This window comes from Atractosteus spatula, chromosome 1 (genome assembly GCF_055471065.1).
Source record: "Atractosteus spatula isolate fAtrSpa1 chromosome 1, fAtrSpa1.hap1, whole genome shotgun sequence".
Classification (NCBI taxonomy): Eukaryota; Metazoa; Chordata; class Actinopteri; order Semionotiformes; family Lepisosteidae; genus Atractosteus; species Atractosteus spatula.
Genome location: NC_142706.1, coordinates 49,845,906 through 49,862,576, shown reverse-complemented (window position 1 = coordinate 49,862,576; position 16,671 = coordinate 49,845,906). Strand labels below are relative to the sequence as shown.

General features: G+C 45.9%; 1 protein-coding gene across 1 annotated transcript in view; it reads right to left on the bottom strand.

The window, feature by feature from the left end:
* Window positions 1–1,586: 1,586 nt before the first annotated feature.
* The window catches only part of tesk1b (testis associated actin remodelling kinase 1b), a 33,760-nt gene continuing 18,675 nt past the window's right edge, over window positions 1,587–16,671 (bottom strand). The window contains exons 4-11 of the mRNA XM_088909338.1: window positions 15,611–15,659; window positions 13,734–13,880; window positions 12,848–12,930; window positions 7,047–7,137; window positions 6,452–6,535; window positions 5,192–5,278; window positions 4,885–4,993; window positions 1,587–4,680 (exon numbers count right to left, since the gene is read on the bottom strand). Coding sequence (XP_088765464.1) covers window positions 3,464–4,680; window positions 4,885–4,993; window positions 5,192–5,278; window positions 6,452–6,535; window positions 7,047–7,137; window positions 12,848–12,930; window positions 13,734–13,880; window positions 15,611–15,659 — 1,867 coding nt within the window. The 3' untranslated portion in view covers window positions 1,587–3,463. The remainder of the gene's footprint in view (window positions 4,681–4,884; window positions 4,994–5,191; window positions 5,279–6,451; window positions 6,536–7,046; window positions 7,138–12,847; window positions 12,931–13,733; window positions 13,881–15,610; window positions 15,660–16,671) is intronic.

The window sequence follows — 16,671 nt, the reverse complement described above, 5'->3', positions numbered from 1 at the left end:
ATTGGCAACTGTATGCACCTAATCTTGTTCCTAGCATTGGTGCTTATCACAGGCCAGTACAGCAGAGTTCTGTTCTCTGAAGACTTTGGTTTTTTTCTGGTTTCCCTGGTACCTGATTTCAAAGGAATTTTAAGATGAGGAGATTATAATTTTCATGTTACTCTCCAGACTGTTCTTTTTTGACTGTTCAATTTTGGCTTTTTTCAGCATGTCTCTACTCACAAAGCATGCACACTGGACCTGGTTTTCATTCACCAACTTGACTCCACAATATCACATGGACAAACTTGGATGTAGGGATATTAATTATATTTATTGCTATATATACAGTAATAAAGGAGAAAAGGTAATTGATGAGAAACTGTACAGTTCTGTACTGCAGCTTCCTGAAGTTGTCGTAACAAGTGTTGGATATCATTAAAGTATGGACAGATAGCAGAAATAGGTAAACAAAAGTTTAAACAAGCCAACTGATCAGTTAAGGACTTTGATGAGCACCAGTGATTAAAAGCTCAGTTGGGGAAAAAAACCCACAAGAGACAGTCATCTCCCAAAACCAGAGTTGGAAACCATTAATCTAATGGGGCAGACGTAAGCAGTGGTGTTCTGCAGGTATCAGTTTTGGGTCCATTACTTTATACTTTACCTTTTATTTTTTTCTCATAAAGATTCAGACGTGAATGTTATATGTAGATGTTTATCTGCCCTCATCAGGACAACAAGGTGAAGCAATAAAAAAGCAAACAAAATACTTGGGCATTGAGAAAAAGTTGTGAAATTTAAATCAATGGCCATTATGCTTAAGATTTTTAAGACCTCACAATAGTGTGTACTGTAGTTTCAGGCACCTACCACAAACAAAATACAATAAAAGGTTGAAACACTACACTTTTTTGGATGAAAGAAGCTGAATGTTAAAAATCTTTTTCTGACAAAACTGACTGGAATGGATAGAAAATAAATTAACCAAAAACATTGCTGTCTAAGTGTAAGGAATACCCTTTAATGGCCATACCTCTGCTAATTTGATTGATCTCTCTCATTTTCTCATTCCAGAACGCGTTACGATTTCTAGTCCATAACCTTAACCCTCCATTTACTACAAATCCAATTTCTGCATCTTGAGGAACCCTTGGCCAGTCTTACTTATATTTTAATTAGACAGCTGCATAGTGACCAGAGCAAAGATCGGAAGATGAATAGAGCAGCAGAAGAAAAATTCTGCACTGTGATTCTCTTGACCCATCATGTTGCAGTTTAGTTTGCGTCTGCTCATCGATCGAGAGTAAAGCTGTCCTTGGAAGGAGAGGCAGTTTTCCCACACTCAGTAACATACCTTACTATTCATTATGAGACGGCTTCACATGTAACTCAGACTAAGAACACTCGTCACTGGTCTTCCAAAAGACACCGCTGCTCAGGGTTCAAGTGACCCATCATCACTAAGACCCTAACACCTACAGTACAACACACTATTGCTGGAGAGCAAGTCGAGACTCTGAACAATGCCAGGCTGAGATTAAAGAGTAAAGGATCACACCTACTAAAAACTACAGCCATTTACCAAGAAAACATTCGACACAAGATTTCCTCTTCATATTTTTATTGGTTCATTTAAGTTAATATTCATCTGAACTCATTAAAGCTGTTCTTTGCAATAAGTGCTAGACATCAGGGTTAGGGATGGTCCTGGAGGTTGGCTGGTGTGTCTCTCAGTCTCATTGTCTCTGGGTCAGAGTCTGGAAACACTACCCATCACACCGAGTTCACACTTGCTATTTCCCCAGTGAGAAAACTGCACCTTATAGTTGCAGAGTATCTCACGCAGCTTTCACAAAACTAATACAAGTCTTTGTGTGGAGATTAAATAGTTCTATGCAATGAAACATGCTGCACATCTGAGTACGGAGGGAGCTGTGCTGTGATCACGGCTCTATGACTGCTGACACAGAGACACTGCAGACAGTGGACAGACAGGACCACCAGCTCACCTCCAGGCTCCTGCTCAAACCAGAGAAATAAATACATCAAACTTGGGGACAAAGAGTAGGCATTCAGGGTTTCAAGCAGTCTTTAACATTTTACTGTACAGCAGTCAGGATGTAGAATATAAATTCTAGTAACAAAAAATATACATTTTTCATTGCATTATTTTCTTATCTATTTTTTCTAAAATAAATAGAAAAGATCCCCCATTTCACTTGCAATGTGTTCGATACTGTGGGCAGAGCTCTGCAGAGCCACAGTTGGGTCAGGGAGACCGTGGGCAGAGCTGTGTAGAGCCACGATTGGGTCAGGGAGACCGTGGGCGGAGCTGTGCAGAGCCACGATTGGGTCAGGGAGACCGTGGGTGGGCGGAGCTGTGCAGACCCAGGAGTAGGTTATTACCAAACTGTGGCCAGAGTTGTATAGTATTGGATCTGAGACTATAGGCAGAGCTATGCATTGCCATGAATGGTCATTCCCAGTCCCTGGGCAAATTGTGTTTGGTGCTCGGTCAGCGAGACTGTGGGCAGAGCTATGCAGTGCCAAGACTGGGTCACCAATATATAGCATAGAGCCAGCTGGTTAACCTAAATGGACTGTGTGGCATGAAAAAGAGTGCAATCTGTATTATAAAGTGGGAGTAATAAGTTTTTTCATGCCACACTGACCACTCTTTTGCCTTACACCAATAAATTGCAGTTTCAATAGTTCATCTTCTAGGAAATTATTTCAGTGGCCAGGAACCAGCACTTTGTATCTAAAGAACAAGGAGTGAATAGTGCAGTGTGACAACAAAGCCCTGGAAGGCATACACGTGGACCCTGGCACTGTGGAGTACACGCTTTATGTCTCTGTTTCCTTTCCATTTTCCATTCCTCTATGCCTGCATTCGATATTTCTCCAAGCAATGCTTGGCTCCTGCTCCTACCCCCTCCTGCAGAACTATCTCCAGCCTGTCAGGGGACCTTCTGGACATTGAGGAGTAGATCTGAATAGCACTGCACTAATGATTTACGCCAGAGTGACCCTGGACTGTGGCTTCACATTAATGGTACCAAGACAGACAAGTCTGTCTCTCCTGAGCTGGGGTCTCCACACTCAAGGCTCACCTGTCAGGGATTCTCAGGACAGGCCTGTCTGTGGTTCGTCAAGGAGCAAAGCTACTCAGAGGGACACGTGGGAGTGAATGGGCTGAATCCTCTACTTAGAGACAGTGCTGGACCCTGGAGTTAACAATTTTCGCTCAGGCTCTTGGAAAATCCCTCCCTCTCATCCCTTCTCTCACTCCTGCTATAACTCCAGAGGAAATTCTGCCTGTTAACTGAATATGCTGCACAGGTATAGTCACCCAGAGTCCAGGAGCCAATCTACATCTCACCACCCCAGAAAAAATATGAACAAGAGACCGATATTTATAGCAAGAACAACAGCAGTTTGGACCTTCAGAGCTCCTCCTGAAGCACCAAGTGGTGCCTCTCTACGTCTGCGCCTCTGGCAGGGGCAGGCTGGGTTCGGCGCTGTGTCCGGGGGTATGTTGAGAGGGTCCCAAAGTCTTGGCGTTTCGACACAATAGCCCTCGTGCTGCCTCTCCGTTCAAGTTCTTGTAGGGGGGGGGATTCCTCCGGGAGGGGCGCAGGCAGGCAGAGGGGAAGCTGAACCCTGCCAGACAGCAGCCCGGACAGGAAATGACCTCATCTTGCTCCAGGGTGGCTGTGCTGGACCCGTGCAGTGGATAGGCTGGGCCTCCAGGGTGGCCATGGTAGCCATTGCCCCCCCAGCCCAATGGCCGGCTGACCACAACAGTGGTGTTGTTGTTGTCAAGGGGAGGGAGGGGGGGCAGCGAGGGCGGGCCGTTGGAGACCGGCGACTCCCAGCCATTGGCCAGGATGGAGGATGATGGGGAGGGAGGAGTGAGCAAGGTCTGGCCTGCAGGGGTCCCCTCCAGGAAGACAGAGCCCTCCAGGGTGTCCGGGCTGCTTGAACAGTCCATGGGCTCCCCCAAGCAAAGGGTCTCCAGTTCACCCTCCCCAAACATTTCCAGGGACACCAGCTCCAGATCCACAGGGGTCCCAGAATGCTCTGCTGTTTCGCCGCTGCTACCCAGATCCTGTGCTATTTTCCCTCTCCCCCCCATGTCCTGAGGCCTCACAACAGGCTGCCTCCTGATGGGCTCATCCCAGTGTCCCGGCCCAAGCATCTGTCCAACATCCTCTGGGATTACTTGCCCTTTGCCCTCTCTGTCCTGGAGGGTACTGACCATCATCACCCCCCTACTTTGTTGTCCCGGGGTACTCTGCTTCTCAGTGGGGGCCACAACAGGGCGCAGAGGACGGGGTAGCTCAGGGGTACAGGGAAGTGAGCGACAGCGGCGGGGGGTTCCTCTGGAGTCCTGCCAGAGGTCAGGGGGCGTGGGGGAGGACCCAGTGAAGGGATCAGGGGGCGGAGGCAGGGCAAAGGTCAGGGAGATGACCGATTTGCTGGGCGTGTCGAACAGCTTGATCTTGCCGCCGTTCAGATCGTGGCGCTGCGAGAAGGGGTTGACCCGGGCAGGTGTGCCTGAGAGCAGGGGAGGAGAGTTGGGGGGCAGCATGTCTGACTGGCTGCGGGACAGCCCCCTGTCATGTGGCAGGCATACAGAGCGCCGCTGAGCCGGGCTGGAGCCAGGGGCCACCAGGGGCCTCACCGGGCTGCCATCTGTGAGAAAAAGGAGAGAGGCAGGGAATATATTTACTCCCAGCTGACTGCCCATACCGTAGACTACAGGTCATTGAAACTTGGCAGACTGGACTGGACTGTAACTAAAGGGCAAACACAGCAGTACTTTCAAACCACTTATTTTTGTACTAAGCTGTGTATCAGTATCAGCAAGCACAGCACCACACAACCAGAGTGGCCCACCTCCTGCTGCAGGCTCCTTGCTCTCCTCCTTCAGAATCTCCTTCTCAAGCTCTCTCCTCTCCAGCTCCACCACGATGTCGGAGAAGGAGGGACGCCGGTCTGCACTCATCTGAGAGAGGGAGTGAGACAGGGAGGACAGTGTGGAGAGAAAAGACACAGATCAACAGGAATACATCGGGGAGGAGAGACAGGAGGACCAGGTGCACAGCATTGTGATAACATTCCAATTTCAGTGAGGGGCGCAGGGGTGTCTGTGTGTGTAACACGGGGCCAGCAAGAGAGGCGTGGCGGAGTCGATCACCCTTACATTACAGCAGTTCACAGCCAGCTGCAGGAAGCAGGGAGGACAGTCACCGACCATGTGCTGGAAAGACTCTACATCCAGACCAAAGTCCTGAGAGAGAGCGAGGGAGACAGAGTAGAGGAATGTAAGAGCATTACTTCAGTGCCCAAGGAAACACTGACAATGTAAACACTATCTGTTACTCTGTCTTCACTCAGTGAGCTCAATTTTAAATTATGGTCCTATCTTAACAAGGGACAGTGGGGGGGGGGGGGGGGGGGGGGAATTTGTGAGTACATGCAGTCTGTACCTTCCTCTATCACTTCCTATTATATTTTTCTGCGCTAGAAATGCATCTCTAGAATAGATCACCAGCATACACAGCAGTGTACAGTACAGCTACAGCTTCCCAGCTCATTCCATTGACATGGCCACAGTGCCACCAAGTCACCAGCAGGTGGAGCTGCTCCCACAGCCACTCATGATGCTGTTGCTGACAGGTGAGTCTACAACTACCTCATCTGAGAAGTCAAAGAATCACTTATTCTTTGATCCCACAGCATAAAAAAAAACTCACTTGTGCTGTGGGATGGAACAAAATGGGCAAAAGTTTTTCTGGAGATAATTTCAGTTCATCTTTGTGACACTGGGCATTTAATTTTTACATTTTTCTTACAACTCTTTAAGTCAAGCACAGTGCCATGTAGTTTATGTTTGCCTTCAGCCTGCTACCCAATGCGACCATAGGTAACGAACTGACCCAAACTACGCAAATGTGTGTGAGAGTTTCGCAAAACACACAAGTCCTGAGAGTCTGGAGCACTGATACCTGTGCAGCCAACATTTCTATCTGCGGGCTGAAATGCACATAATGCCAAGGATTTGAGTGAGTCAGGACGTAGATATTTCACAACCCCTGGGAGGGGTGTCTACAGGATTGAGACAGACACCCTGAAGGGACTTAACTGCTTTTCTAATCCATGCCAAACCACAGTCAACATAATTTGATATTTGTCTATTAACATTGCACAAACACCAGTGAGGATGCTGATATTCTGCAGAACTGCGAAGCCTAGCCCTGCCTGCTCCTGAAACAGGATGGGTCCTGGTCTCTCAGTTCTCCAGCCAAGGCCGAAAGATGGGAAGCTGGAATGTAGCCAGTCCTAGTGCTTGTACTAGGCAATTCAACTCTCCTATTAGAAGTCTTTCCTTTCCAGGTTGTATCTCCCTTCTTCCCTCCTTTTCCCCTCTGGGTATCCCATCCCTTGCTCTATCAAGCCGTACCTCAGCACGTGGGAGGAAGTCCGGATCGGCTTGTATCCGGGCGATGATCTCACATAGGATGATCCCGTAGGCAAAGACATCCGCCTGGAGGTACACAGAGCACAGTCACCAGTCTGGACATTGATGCAGGTCCCCCTGCTCTGCTGCATGCCGAGCTCATGGCCTCACCTGGCCCAGGTGTCTCCCACCTTCCTGCGCTGCACAGGAGCTGCAGGGCTCTAGACTCGCAGGGATAACCAGCATCATCCCTTCCAAGCTTATTAAGGCTTTTCAGAATTGCCCTTGACCAGGCTTTCTTCATCAGTTATTCATTTATATTTGGTAAGCATTTAAGATGCATATAATTAAACAATTTAGAGTTTCTGGTTGGGCAAGGATATCATTCCTGCCTACGCTCCCAAGAACGAAGGGTTTACACTCTCCTTTTGTGTCATTTGTAAAAAGAAAATGAATAAGAAACATTCCTGAGCAGATCTGCCTAGAGCAGCTTCTGCCCAGAGCTGTGCTTTTAAAAAACATTTGGCCATTTCTTCCTGGTTTCTCACCAGCCAAAACAAAAAGCCTCAGCATCTCTTAGACTCATCTGCTCTTATACCTTCTCATTGTACAGCTCTCCTCTCAGCACTTCTGGAGCCATCCAGTAGGGGGAGCCCACTACGGCCAGAGGCTGCTTCTCCACACCCTCACTGCAGGAGAGAAGACAACAGGACTCAGCGCCTCCGTCCTCTTCCCTCACCACAACTGTATTTGTCCACAGTGTTGCTCCCCGTGGTAGCAGAACACAATCTCACAGGTTACGGAAATCCCAATGGAACCCCCCCCCCCAAATGCAGGAAAAATAGTAAACGTTGTAAAAATAATCATCACTGTAATCATCCATCTCTAGCATTAACGTGAAAGTATTTCAAAGTGAGGTGCAAAAGAAGTGAACCACGAAGAGCTACAACACTGCAAGTTCCTTCAAGAAGCAGCTGAATGAGATCGGCCACCAGCACCCAGACAGGCTGAACAGAGGAGCCCAATGAATGAATGAACACGTTTATTACTCAGCTTTACCTGGCTTACCTGTTTGTAGACATCTAATACTTTGGTCTACAAAACAAACATTCAGTTATGATTCAGTTTATTTCTGAATGTCGACTTAACTTTCTTGCATATCATACAGTAAGCTATAACCGCTACTAGACTATTGGAACATCAGGGTGCTGCTTTCCAGAGGTAAGCAACACTAGCAGAGAAAGAGCACGGGGCTTTCTAAGCCACCAGGAAACTGCACTAGCACCTACTGCTGGCACTGAGGACCTGGCTTAAGGTCTTCAACACTAGTGCAGCAAGGTGTGGGGCCCAGGGAAATACCCCTGCCACAGTAGGCCACCTTGGGCGAGCCCATGGCGATGCCACGCTCACGTAAGAGGGCAAGGTGTTAGTTCAGATGGATACCAGTGCAGGCTGCAATAACCAGGCCCCTCTCTCCACATAGATCCTGCTTGGCAGGATCATTGTGATATCAGCTGCCACTCTGTGAGTGACAGACATGCCTGAGTGAGACCAGAAACAAGAGGCTAGCCTGTTTCCGGGAGATCAGGCCTTTGGGAAATTTGGTAGATCATCAGGGCACACAGCCAAGTCCGTCAGGTTACCAACAACAGAATACAAAAAACAGATGGATATCTTAATCATTCCCTGGAAAATGAAACAAATTGGAATTTTGTGACGCACCGAAACACTGGTTTATGGAATGAAAACTGGCCACATTCCTCTGTCTGCGGTATACCATAACACACAAACACACCCAAAGTCAAAATGGCCTTTACTGGCATGAAGTTACACAGGTAAATCAAAGCTTGTTGCACAAAACAGAGCAGTAATAACAGTACCATAAAACCCAATATGTTATACTGCAATATGGTGAGGCTGGTTATATGGAAACAACTGACACTCATTCCCCCCACACTGAAATACACACAATCCTTCATTCACACCCTCCCCCACTGAAAAAACACACACACAAACCTTAACTGAGGCATACCCCCCTACTGAAACACACAAAAACTGTAATAAGAAAACAAAAGCATTTAAATAAGTGTATATACATTGTTTAACTGCACACCAACATATTTGTGAGACCTGGAACACACTGAAAAGTTAAGAATACACAAACATTCCAAATCACAAATGCACAAAAAACGAAAGGCTGTGTGTGACACTGGAGGGAGTCCTCTGTAAAGACACTGAGGGAAAGAGTTTGGAATGCTGGGAGGCTGTAATTTACCAAAGCAGACAGGGGTCTTTGGATGCACTACAATTGTACTACAGCTGCAGTACAGGTGGAAAAGCCCACCATCCCAAGATGTGTAGCGTTTCTCAAAAAACATGAATTAACAAAGCAGCAATTCCTACAACAGGGCAACCAGGGAGGGAGTGTTTACCACAAACAGCCAGCTTACAAGAACTGATCAAACAGTCTTAAGTATATTAGTAGCAGCTTTCAAGCCTACAGATCTCTAAGATTTTTTTTACAAGGACAATGAGATATTCGTGACCGGTTCTAACAGCTTCTCTGCACTCTAAGAATGACTTCTCATTGTATGATCAAGGCATACAATGACATTCTGCAACAATAACAGTACACCCAACATGTAATGCCTGCAGGTAATAGATAGGACAACAGTTTGTCCACAGCAGACAAGTTTTTTAATGTTAATCCAATTGCAACCCTTAAAAAAACTTTAACATTGCCCAAGCAGGAAAGCAAATTTGGAGATTAAATGGAACAGAAAGGCTGTGCTCTACACATGCCTTGTGCAACACAACTCTGTTGTAAAATTAAAAAACATACCCGAATGGCAGAGTACAGACATGCAACTGACATTTAATTGTGTTAAAGCCTTTAGCGAAGTTGCTGAAAAACTGTTGGCTCATTTTCATCATGGATCAATTAAAGAAAACATGTTTTGTTTTGTCAAGCTCACAGATTTCTCAAATCAGCCAGGATATTTGACCCAAAACAAGGGAGCAGCATGAATGAAGATCACTTACCATTAAACGACTCCAGACGTTTGGGATGAATAGAAATCCAATTAACAAACACTGCAGAAGGAATGTGTTTGGAGGATTTTACAAATGAAGCTCAAAAATGATTTTCTAGCTTAACATGAAGCTAAACAATATTTGTCAGTTGATTCCAATTCTGTAGATGCAGAGAGAAGTGTTGCTTTGTACAGGCAAGTTTTCACATAGCAACCTTAATCCATGATGGAACGGGCCAACCAACTGTCATTGATTAGATTTAACAGCAAAATACATCACCTGGACTCTTTCATCAAGCTGTGACATTTACACGCTCTTTGGAAATGCCTGTTAGTTTTTGTTTTATACAGTTCGAAACAGCACGCTGTAGCTTGTTATGACACTTTCCTCATTTCAATAATTTTTATATCTCTTCAAAGCAAAAAACTATTCTGTTGACATGTTATACATATTCCCAACTATCAGCTAAATCCATTGATGCATAATCTGTGACTAGTGAATAAACATACGATTAAGTGTCAACAGCCATAGATCACATCTTTGTGCACATAAACTGCAGTAGTTAAATGACTGAGATGATTTAGCTGCACAATGGAATGATTGTTTAATAAATGGTTCGAGAAGAGGATAGATCGTCCTCTTGGTGGCCGACGATTGAGATACAGCCTCCTCTTTCACCAGAACCTTGTGTTTTTTCACCTCTTCACATTTATAAATGCAACTTTCGAGGCATGGTTCAGAAAGCATAATGACACCCGACAAGAAGATTTTATACAAGCTTCAACACCCTGCTGGCTCATTCTGGCCTTTTCCAGGGCAGGATAAGGTGCTGGGGATAATTTATCCTGATGTTGCCACATGTATAAATGCACAGACCAGAAAAGAGCACTTATGCAATTACTTTAACTCAAATATGAAAAGGTTACCAAGATTGAGATGTTATATTTGTCAGTGGACCACTTTTTGCAGAGGTTACATTGCCAGAGAACTCTTACGTCACTGACTTTATACCGTGGCCAGAGTCGTCGATTTATACCTACCCTGGCCAACAGTGTGAAATAAAAGCATTTCTGACAAGAAACAGAACACTTAATTTTTTCCATTAGCATTTAAACACACAGCAGATGAGGACACTAAATTCATGATATGAAGACAGTTTAAGGGTCACAGTAATCTACAACATGTGGTTTCGTCTACTTTCTTCAAACATTCTTTGGAAACAGTTCTTCACAGTTATTCTGCATTTCTTGCCCACAACAGTTTTACTGCTTTGGCCTCCGATATAAATGTTGAAGGAAGACAATACAGCACACGACCAAGTACTGGAAGGGAGCAGAGTCATACAGAAGAGTACTTGTACAGCTATATCTGCATGTGCATGGCCTGATGCAGATGTTCAGATGGAGACCTGATACCACGGGATGTGGAAAAACTACACTATTCAAAAGATTTGGAGATAAGCTCCAAATTATCTGACAGGTCTCTGTAAATTAACAGAGTTCCTGATGAACCTGTCGTCAGGCTCTGAGTCTCCATTCTGAGGGAGATGGCTCGGAGACAGAGTCACCGCGCAAAGGTCATACGCTGTCGCTGACACCTGCCATCCATCACATCCACCAGCCCAGGCACACTGACCGATTTACACAGCAGTAAAAGAGGAAAAAGAGCACACTGGGCAGCCGAGACAAACGCTGTCGGCGTGATAGAGGGAGAGAGAGGAAGAGAGACAGAGAGAGAAGGGTGATGGTGGTGGTGGGGTAAGATCCTGTTTCTGTGCATTTATTTCCGTTATCAAACCACAACTACTGTTGGTGATAAAGAGCGCGAGAGTGAGGAGGGGTCATCAGAGAGACTGAGCTGCATGGAAAAGCCAGCTCTGGCCAAGAATACCCTTTCTGGGAAACGCAGATGAAAACAGCACTGAGCAGACAAAGTGTGCATGCAGTGTGGAATAGTTTCTCCATATTTGGATATGTATCCAAACACTCAGCTGGCCCTCCCCAGTCTGTGCCCCGCCCCCCCACCCCACACACCCCCAACTTCCCCCTGATCAACACTGCGTCCAGCAGAGACGTTACACATCAAACCTGCACCCAGCCTGCGACCTGAACAGACTCGCTCCCCTCCTCACAGAAGAGAAGTGCAAGGGTATACACACCGAAAGACAAGAGCACAGAGTAGCACTGGGCTGCAGCGCCAAGAGGAATTACAGATCAATCAGCCTGTTCCGGACACGTTAGAAACATTTAACTCTAAGATTCTAAGACGGAACCCATTGGGTCTCAGAATGGCTGAATGACTAAGTAACTTGCTAGCTGTTTCCGGACACAGGCAAGGCCAGCAGTGCAGTGTGTGATGTGACAGACGCAGAAAGTAACAGGCACATGGAGTGGGAGCTGGCGAACTGGCAGAGCACAAAAACGAGCAAAGCACAGACACACATATTGATTTTTGCTAACATCCTAGCAGGCTTTACTTAAAGGAGTCCAAAATCAGTGCAGCAAGGAGCTTACCCTGGAACTAATTCTTTTGATAGCATTTGTATGCCACAGAAGACACTTACAGAACACAAAGCCACCAAGAGAAATCAGATGGAGAATTAGTGACAATGTCATTTGACCAAGTCAGTTGTAAATTATTTAAAGGAACAAGTAATAGGTTTATTCCATGCTGAAAAAAATAAGAAAGAAAACACAACATTTCGGCTGTGGAGCCTTCTTCAGGTGTGAGAGGTAGAGAGGTGTGAGAGGTGTTCACAGTGTAGCATGCTGACACAGCTACCCACCTGAATGTAAATTATGTACCTGACTACAATACAAAGGAAAGCAAAGGCTTCCCAAAAATCCTGCAAACACCTCCACCACCAATCCAGGAGTCGAGTCAAGACCTCGCCCTGGGCTTCTTCTCATCAATGCTCTCTGTCCCAACTGAACAGCAGCCACCCTGTATCCCGCCGCCACACAGCACTTCGAAGCCCAGACCTCTCCCTGAAACAGCGCCATCGGCCGGCAAGCTCTCAAAGAGCTCAGCCACCAGCCTTGGAGGGAAGACAAAGACAACATCTGGACCACTGGCATCTTGGTAAAGAAGCGTAAATGGCACCATATCCTGCATGGAGGCAACACTTTATGCAGTATTGGCCGATGACAAACCACCAGAACGGATAAAGTACTCACAGTCTGCAGACAGCCTGGAGAGAGGAGAATGTGTGGGACGTAGAGAGAGAGGCATAAGCCAACAGAGCTACAAGACAATCCAAGAGGACAGTAGTGGAGCAGTATTCCACAGTCAAGAGACGCAAACCCAACAAAACTTGTAATTTGAACGCCGATTTGCTGTTGCTATTTAAGATGGGAGGAGACTGACCTGTAGTCAGGGATTTTCTCTGCCAACCCGAAGTCTCCCACCACAGCAGTGAAGAGCCCATTCTCACAGCGCACTAGACAGTTCTGCAGGGACAGAGAGAGGAGGAGGAGTGAGACATGGCAGAGAGAGAAAAAAAGAGCAGGAGGACATCGAGAGAGGAGAAGACTGGAAACAAAATGAAGAGGCTCCTGAGATATTCACATCTGGTTCATTAGAGGAGTTCCACTGTGGGTGAATGAAGGAGTATCTCTGTGGACAGAGCAGATGTACAGTACAACAGGGCTGGCGAACACCAGCCTTCACCTGCATTGGGCTTCATTGAGAATGACTAGTTTCCAAAGCCTCATATTTCAGTAAAAGTGGACAAAATTTTTACGTGCACGAGTGAAACAAAAGAATGGCAGTGAAGATGTACCCATCAAACATTAGACATTATTTTCTTCAGATATGTCATTGTCCTCACCTAGACTTGTGCATGTCTACAGAAGAATAGTCTGAAGTGCTTATATACACAGAGGGAGGTTCCTCTCTGTCTGTATATACACTGTAAAAAAAAGTGTTTATACACTGTATATGAAGCTGACACCCTGGTTTCCTTCAAGAAACAGCTGGATGAGATCCCTGGACTACTTAAGCACTAACAAACAGGCTAGGTGGCCTGAATGACCTCCTCTTTACTGTAACCTTTCCTGTGCTCATAGCCGTGTCGAGTACGTACAGTACAGTATACACAAAGTGACCAGATGCATTATTGATACATGGCTCTATACAGAGTGCATGATGTGTCTGTGAGGTACTGTATGTATAGACAGTGTGCCTTGGCAGTGAATGTTTTCTTTGCACTGTATACGTGCACAGTGCATCATGCAGTGCCTGTAGGCTGTACCTTGGAGGTGAGGTCCCTGTGGAAGATGCCCTTGCTGTGCAGGTACTGCAGTCCCCGCGCGATGTCTAGAGATAGCCCCATCCTCACCGTCCATGACAGGTACACATCGCTGTCCAGCAGCTGCTCCAGGTTCCCGCCATTAATGTACTGCAACAACATGAGTGGCAGGAACAATAACCTTACAGTGATACACTGCAGTGAAAAATGAAGGCTCAGCAAAAGGGAGACCACAGGGGCATGACTCTGTCCCTCAGTCTGAACCCCAAGGGCTGGTCTCACTTTTCTTAGACCACCTGAGCACCTCTGTGGGTAATTAACTGTTCACTGCCCCAGGCAATATGACCTTGACTGCAAAAGAACAGGGCTACAGCACAGCAGGAGCCACTGTAACCCAGAGGAGCCCTGGTTTCACAAAAATCCACAACAAATCACACTAGTACAGAGTCACACACAACAAAGATGCTAATAAAGGGCAATAAACACCATTTAAGTCAGTAAAATCTTAAAAGGGGGTATCCTCAATGAATGCTTGAAAAGCTTTATAAACTGCTAATTATTAATCAACCAAGTAAAGCCTGAAAAAAACCTTAACTTCATTAATTCAACAGGATGAACTGCTTTTTTTCTGCACTTGTCCCTTTAATCCAAAGAATCACCACCAGTGCCTGGAACAACCAGCAATCTCTTGACTGTCCTCAGCAATTCCACTTGTACAGTTTTCTGGAGAACAGAGCTGAAAACCAACCACGATTACTCTGCAGAAACACAAACCGTTAACTTGAAAAACACTGGCAGGAACAGAGTGACAGACACTGTCACATTCTCTCTCAACTTTTAACTGGAATAGTGAAGAGTGGGTTTATGTAACTCTCTTCTGAGGGCCCCGAGAGATAAGAATAAACCACGATTATCAGAGCAGGAACACCATGTCTCTCTTGTTTGTGCTGCAATAATCCGAGCAGGAACAGTATGTTACTCTTTTTCCCACTGAAGTAACACTAGAGACCTGGTAGAGACCTGGTATTAGTAAGACACCAGGGTAGGGTTGCAGTGAAACACTGCCACAGTGACACAATTAGCGACAAGGAGACAGTGACAGTGCCTAGGCCACTCAGTCACACAGTGTCCGGGTCAAAGGTGACAAAGGATGCTCTTTGCTTTGCTGAATGAAAAATGATACACCTGCCTACTGAATCTTTCATGAGGCAGCAGAGCCTCCGGCTGTTCTGAGAGACCAGCTGCCTAAGCTACTCAGAACTGAACACTGCAGCAGAGCCCTGAGTCAGGACAGAGCTATTGTCCCCTTCAGTCTCATTTCAAATCCAATCAGGTTACATTCTTGGAAAGCTACAGAAGAGTACTGGTCAGTTACTGTAACATAAAAAGCATGAACTGCACCTTCTAAAACATTTACTATTACTATTATGGATTCAATGAAAGGCTCAAGAGTATCATCATACAGTGTTTTATTTTACATAGCTGGGGATGTTATTACAGCAATCCGAGTGAAGCACCTTGCTCAAGGGCATGACAGCAGTGTTCCACCCAGAACTCCCATTTAGATCCCACAGCCTCCCAGTTACAAGTCCACAGTCTGGTGCTACACTGAGTACCATTGCCAATCTATGTGTAATAACTGGCAAAGGTTCTGAAATTCTCTTTTTAAATAAATTATGTAGTAATGAAAACATTTATGTCCACCACGTAATCTGTAACTAGCACGAAGTGCAAGTAATCTACACTACAAACAAGCAAGTGAACTGTCATGTGTAGTGCTGTCTGACCATATAAAAAGTCTTTTTTCGAAGAGCCCCGTTTTACTGCCGTGCAGAGCAGACGTGCCCAAGGGAGAGAGGCTGCAGCCCCAAGGACAGTACCTCAGTGAGAGCGTGGAGCTGGCCCTCGTGAACACACACCCCCAGGAACCTGCAGACACAGACAGGGGTCAAGAGGAAGAGAGAAGAACATTAGCGTGCTGAAGGGCACAGTTCCAAACCATGTTTGCAGTCAGCAGCTGCCTTTGCTAGTCAGTGTCCAGAGCTGCCATGCCAGTATGCCAGTGTGTCAGGGAAGGCCCGGGAGGTGGGGGCCAAGTGTCAAAAAAACTTGGTGCCAGCGAGAAAGCACCAGTGTATGGCCGAGTCAAGGCAAGACAACATACAACTGTTCTCGCCAAGTTAATTCTCGTAGTTAATTGGATTTGTTTAAAGAACTAATAAGGCTGAACCAAAACATTTGCACACCGAGTGCAGAATGAGCTCTACGTTTGTGGCTATGAGCCTGGGTCATGCGAACTGTGACTGGGATTCCCAGTACTGAGCGCCACCGAGGACGGAGTGAGCTCTCTCAGCAATGCAGTGGCCAGTGTTATGGACAGAGGGGCATGTCTCTCTCTTCCGGTTGGAGCGGAAATCAGCTGCTTCTATCTGAGAAGCGTTCATAGGTGGGTGGTCAGAACTATAGGCACGCTCCCTTATCCTCCCCTGTGCACGCACAGGTTTCAGAATTGAAATACACTCAACTGTAACTAACGAAGCTGGTAACTCTCAATTATAAAAACTGATCTTTATAAAGTTATTTGTAAAGAAGGAAAACCATCACAAAGTAATTGAGGCCATGTAGGCATTTAAGAGCAACAGTCTTTTTTCCACGGGAACTCTGTTCATTTCTGGAGCCTTTCTGAAAACTCACAGATTGACAGAGAGGCGATTTTTGACACTTGAAAAGCACAAAACTGAGACTACAGTCCCAAGAGGAGCCATACAGTGAAAAAATGATTCAGATTAACATTAGGCAGTTAACCATCAAACTGATATATTTTAAAATGTTCCAGTGGGGACAGAGATTTTACAGGAAACACACAGATTATTTTCATTGTCAATCAGACTTTAAGGCAGTTAATAGCTGAAATGACCTCAGGAGGTGCCAGGTCAGTAAC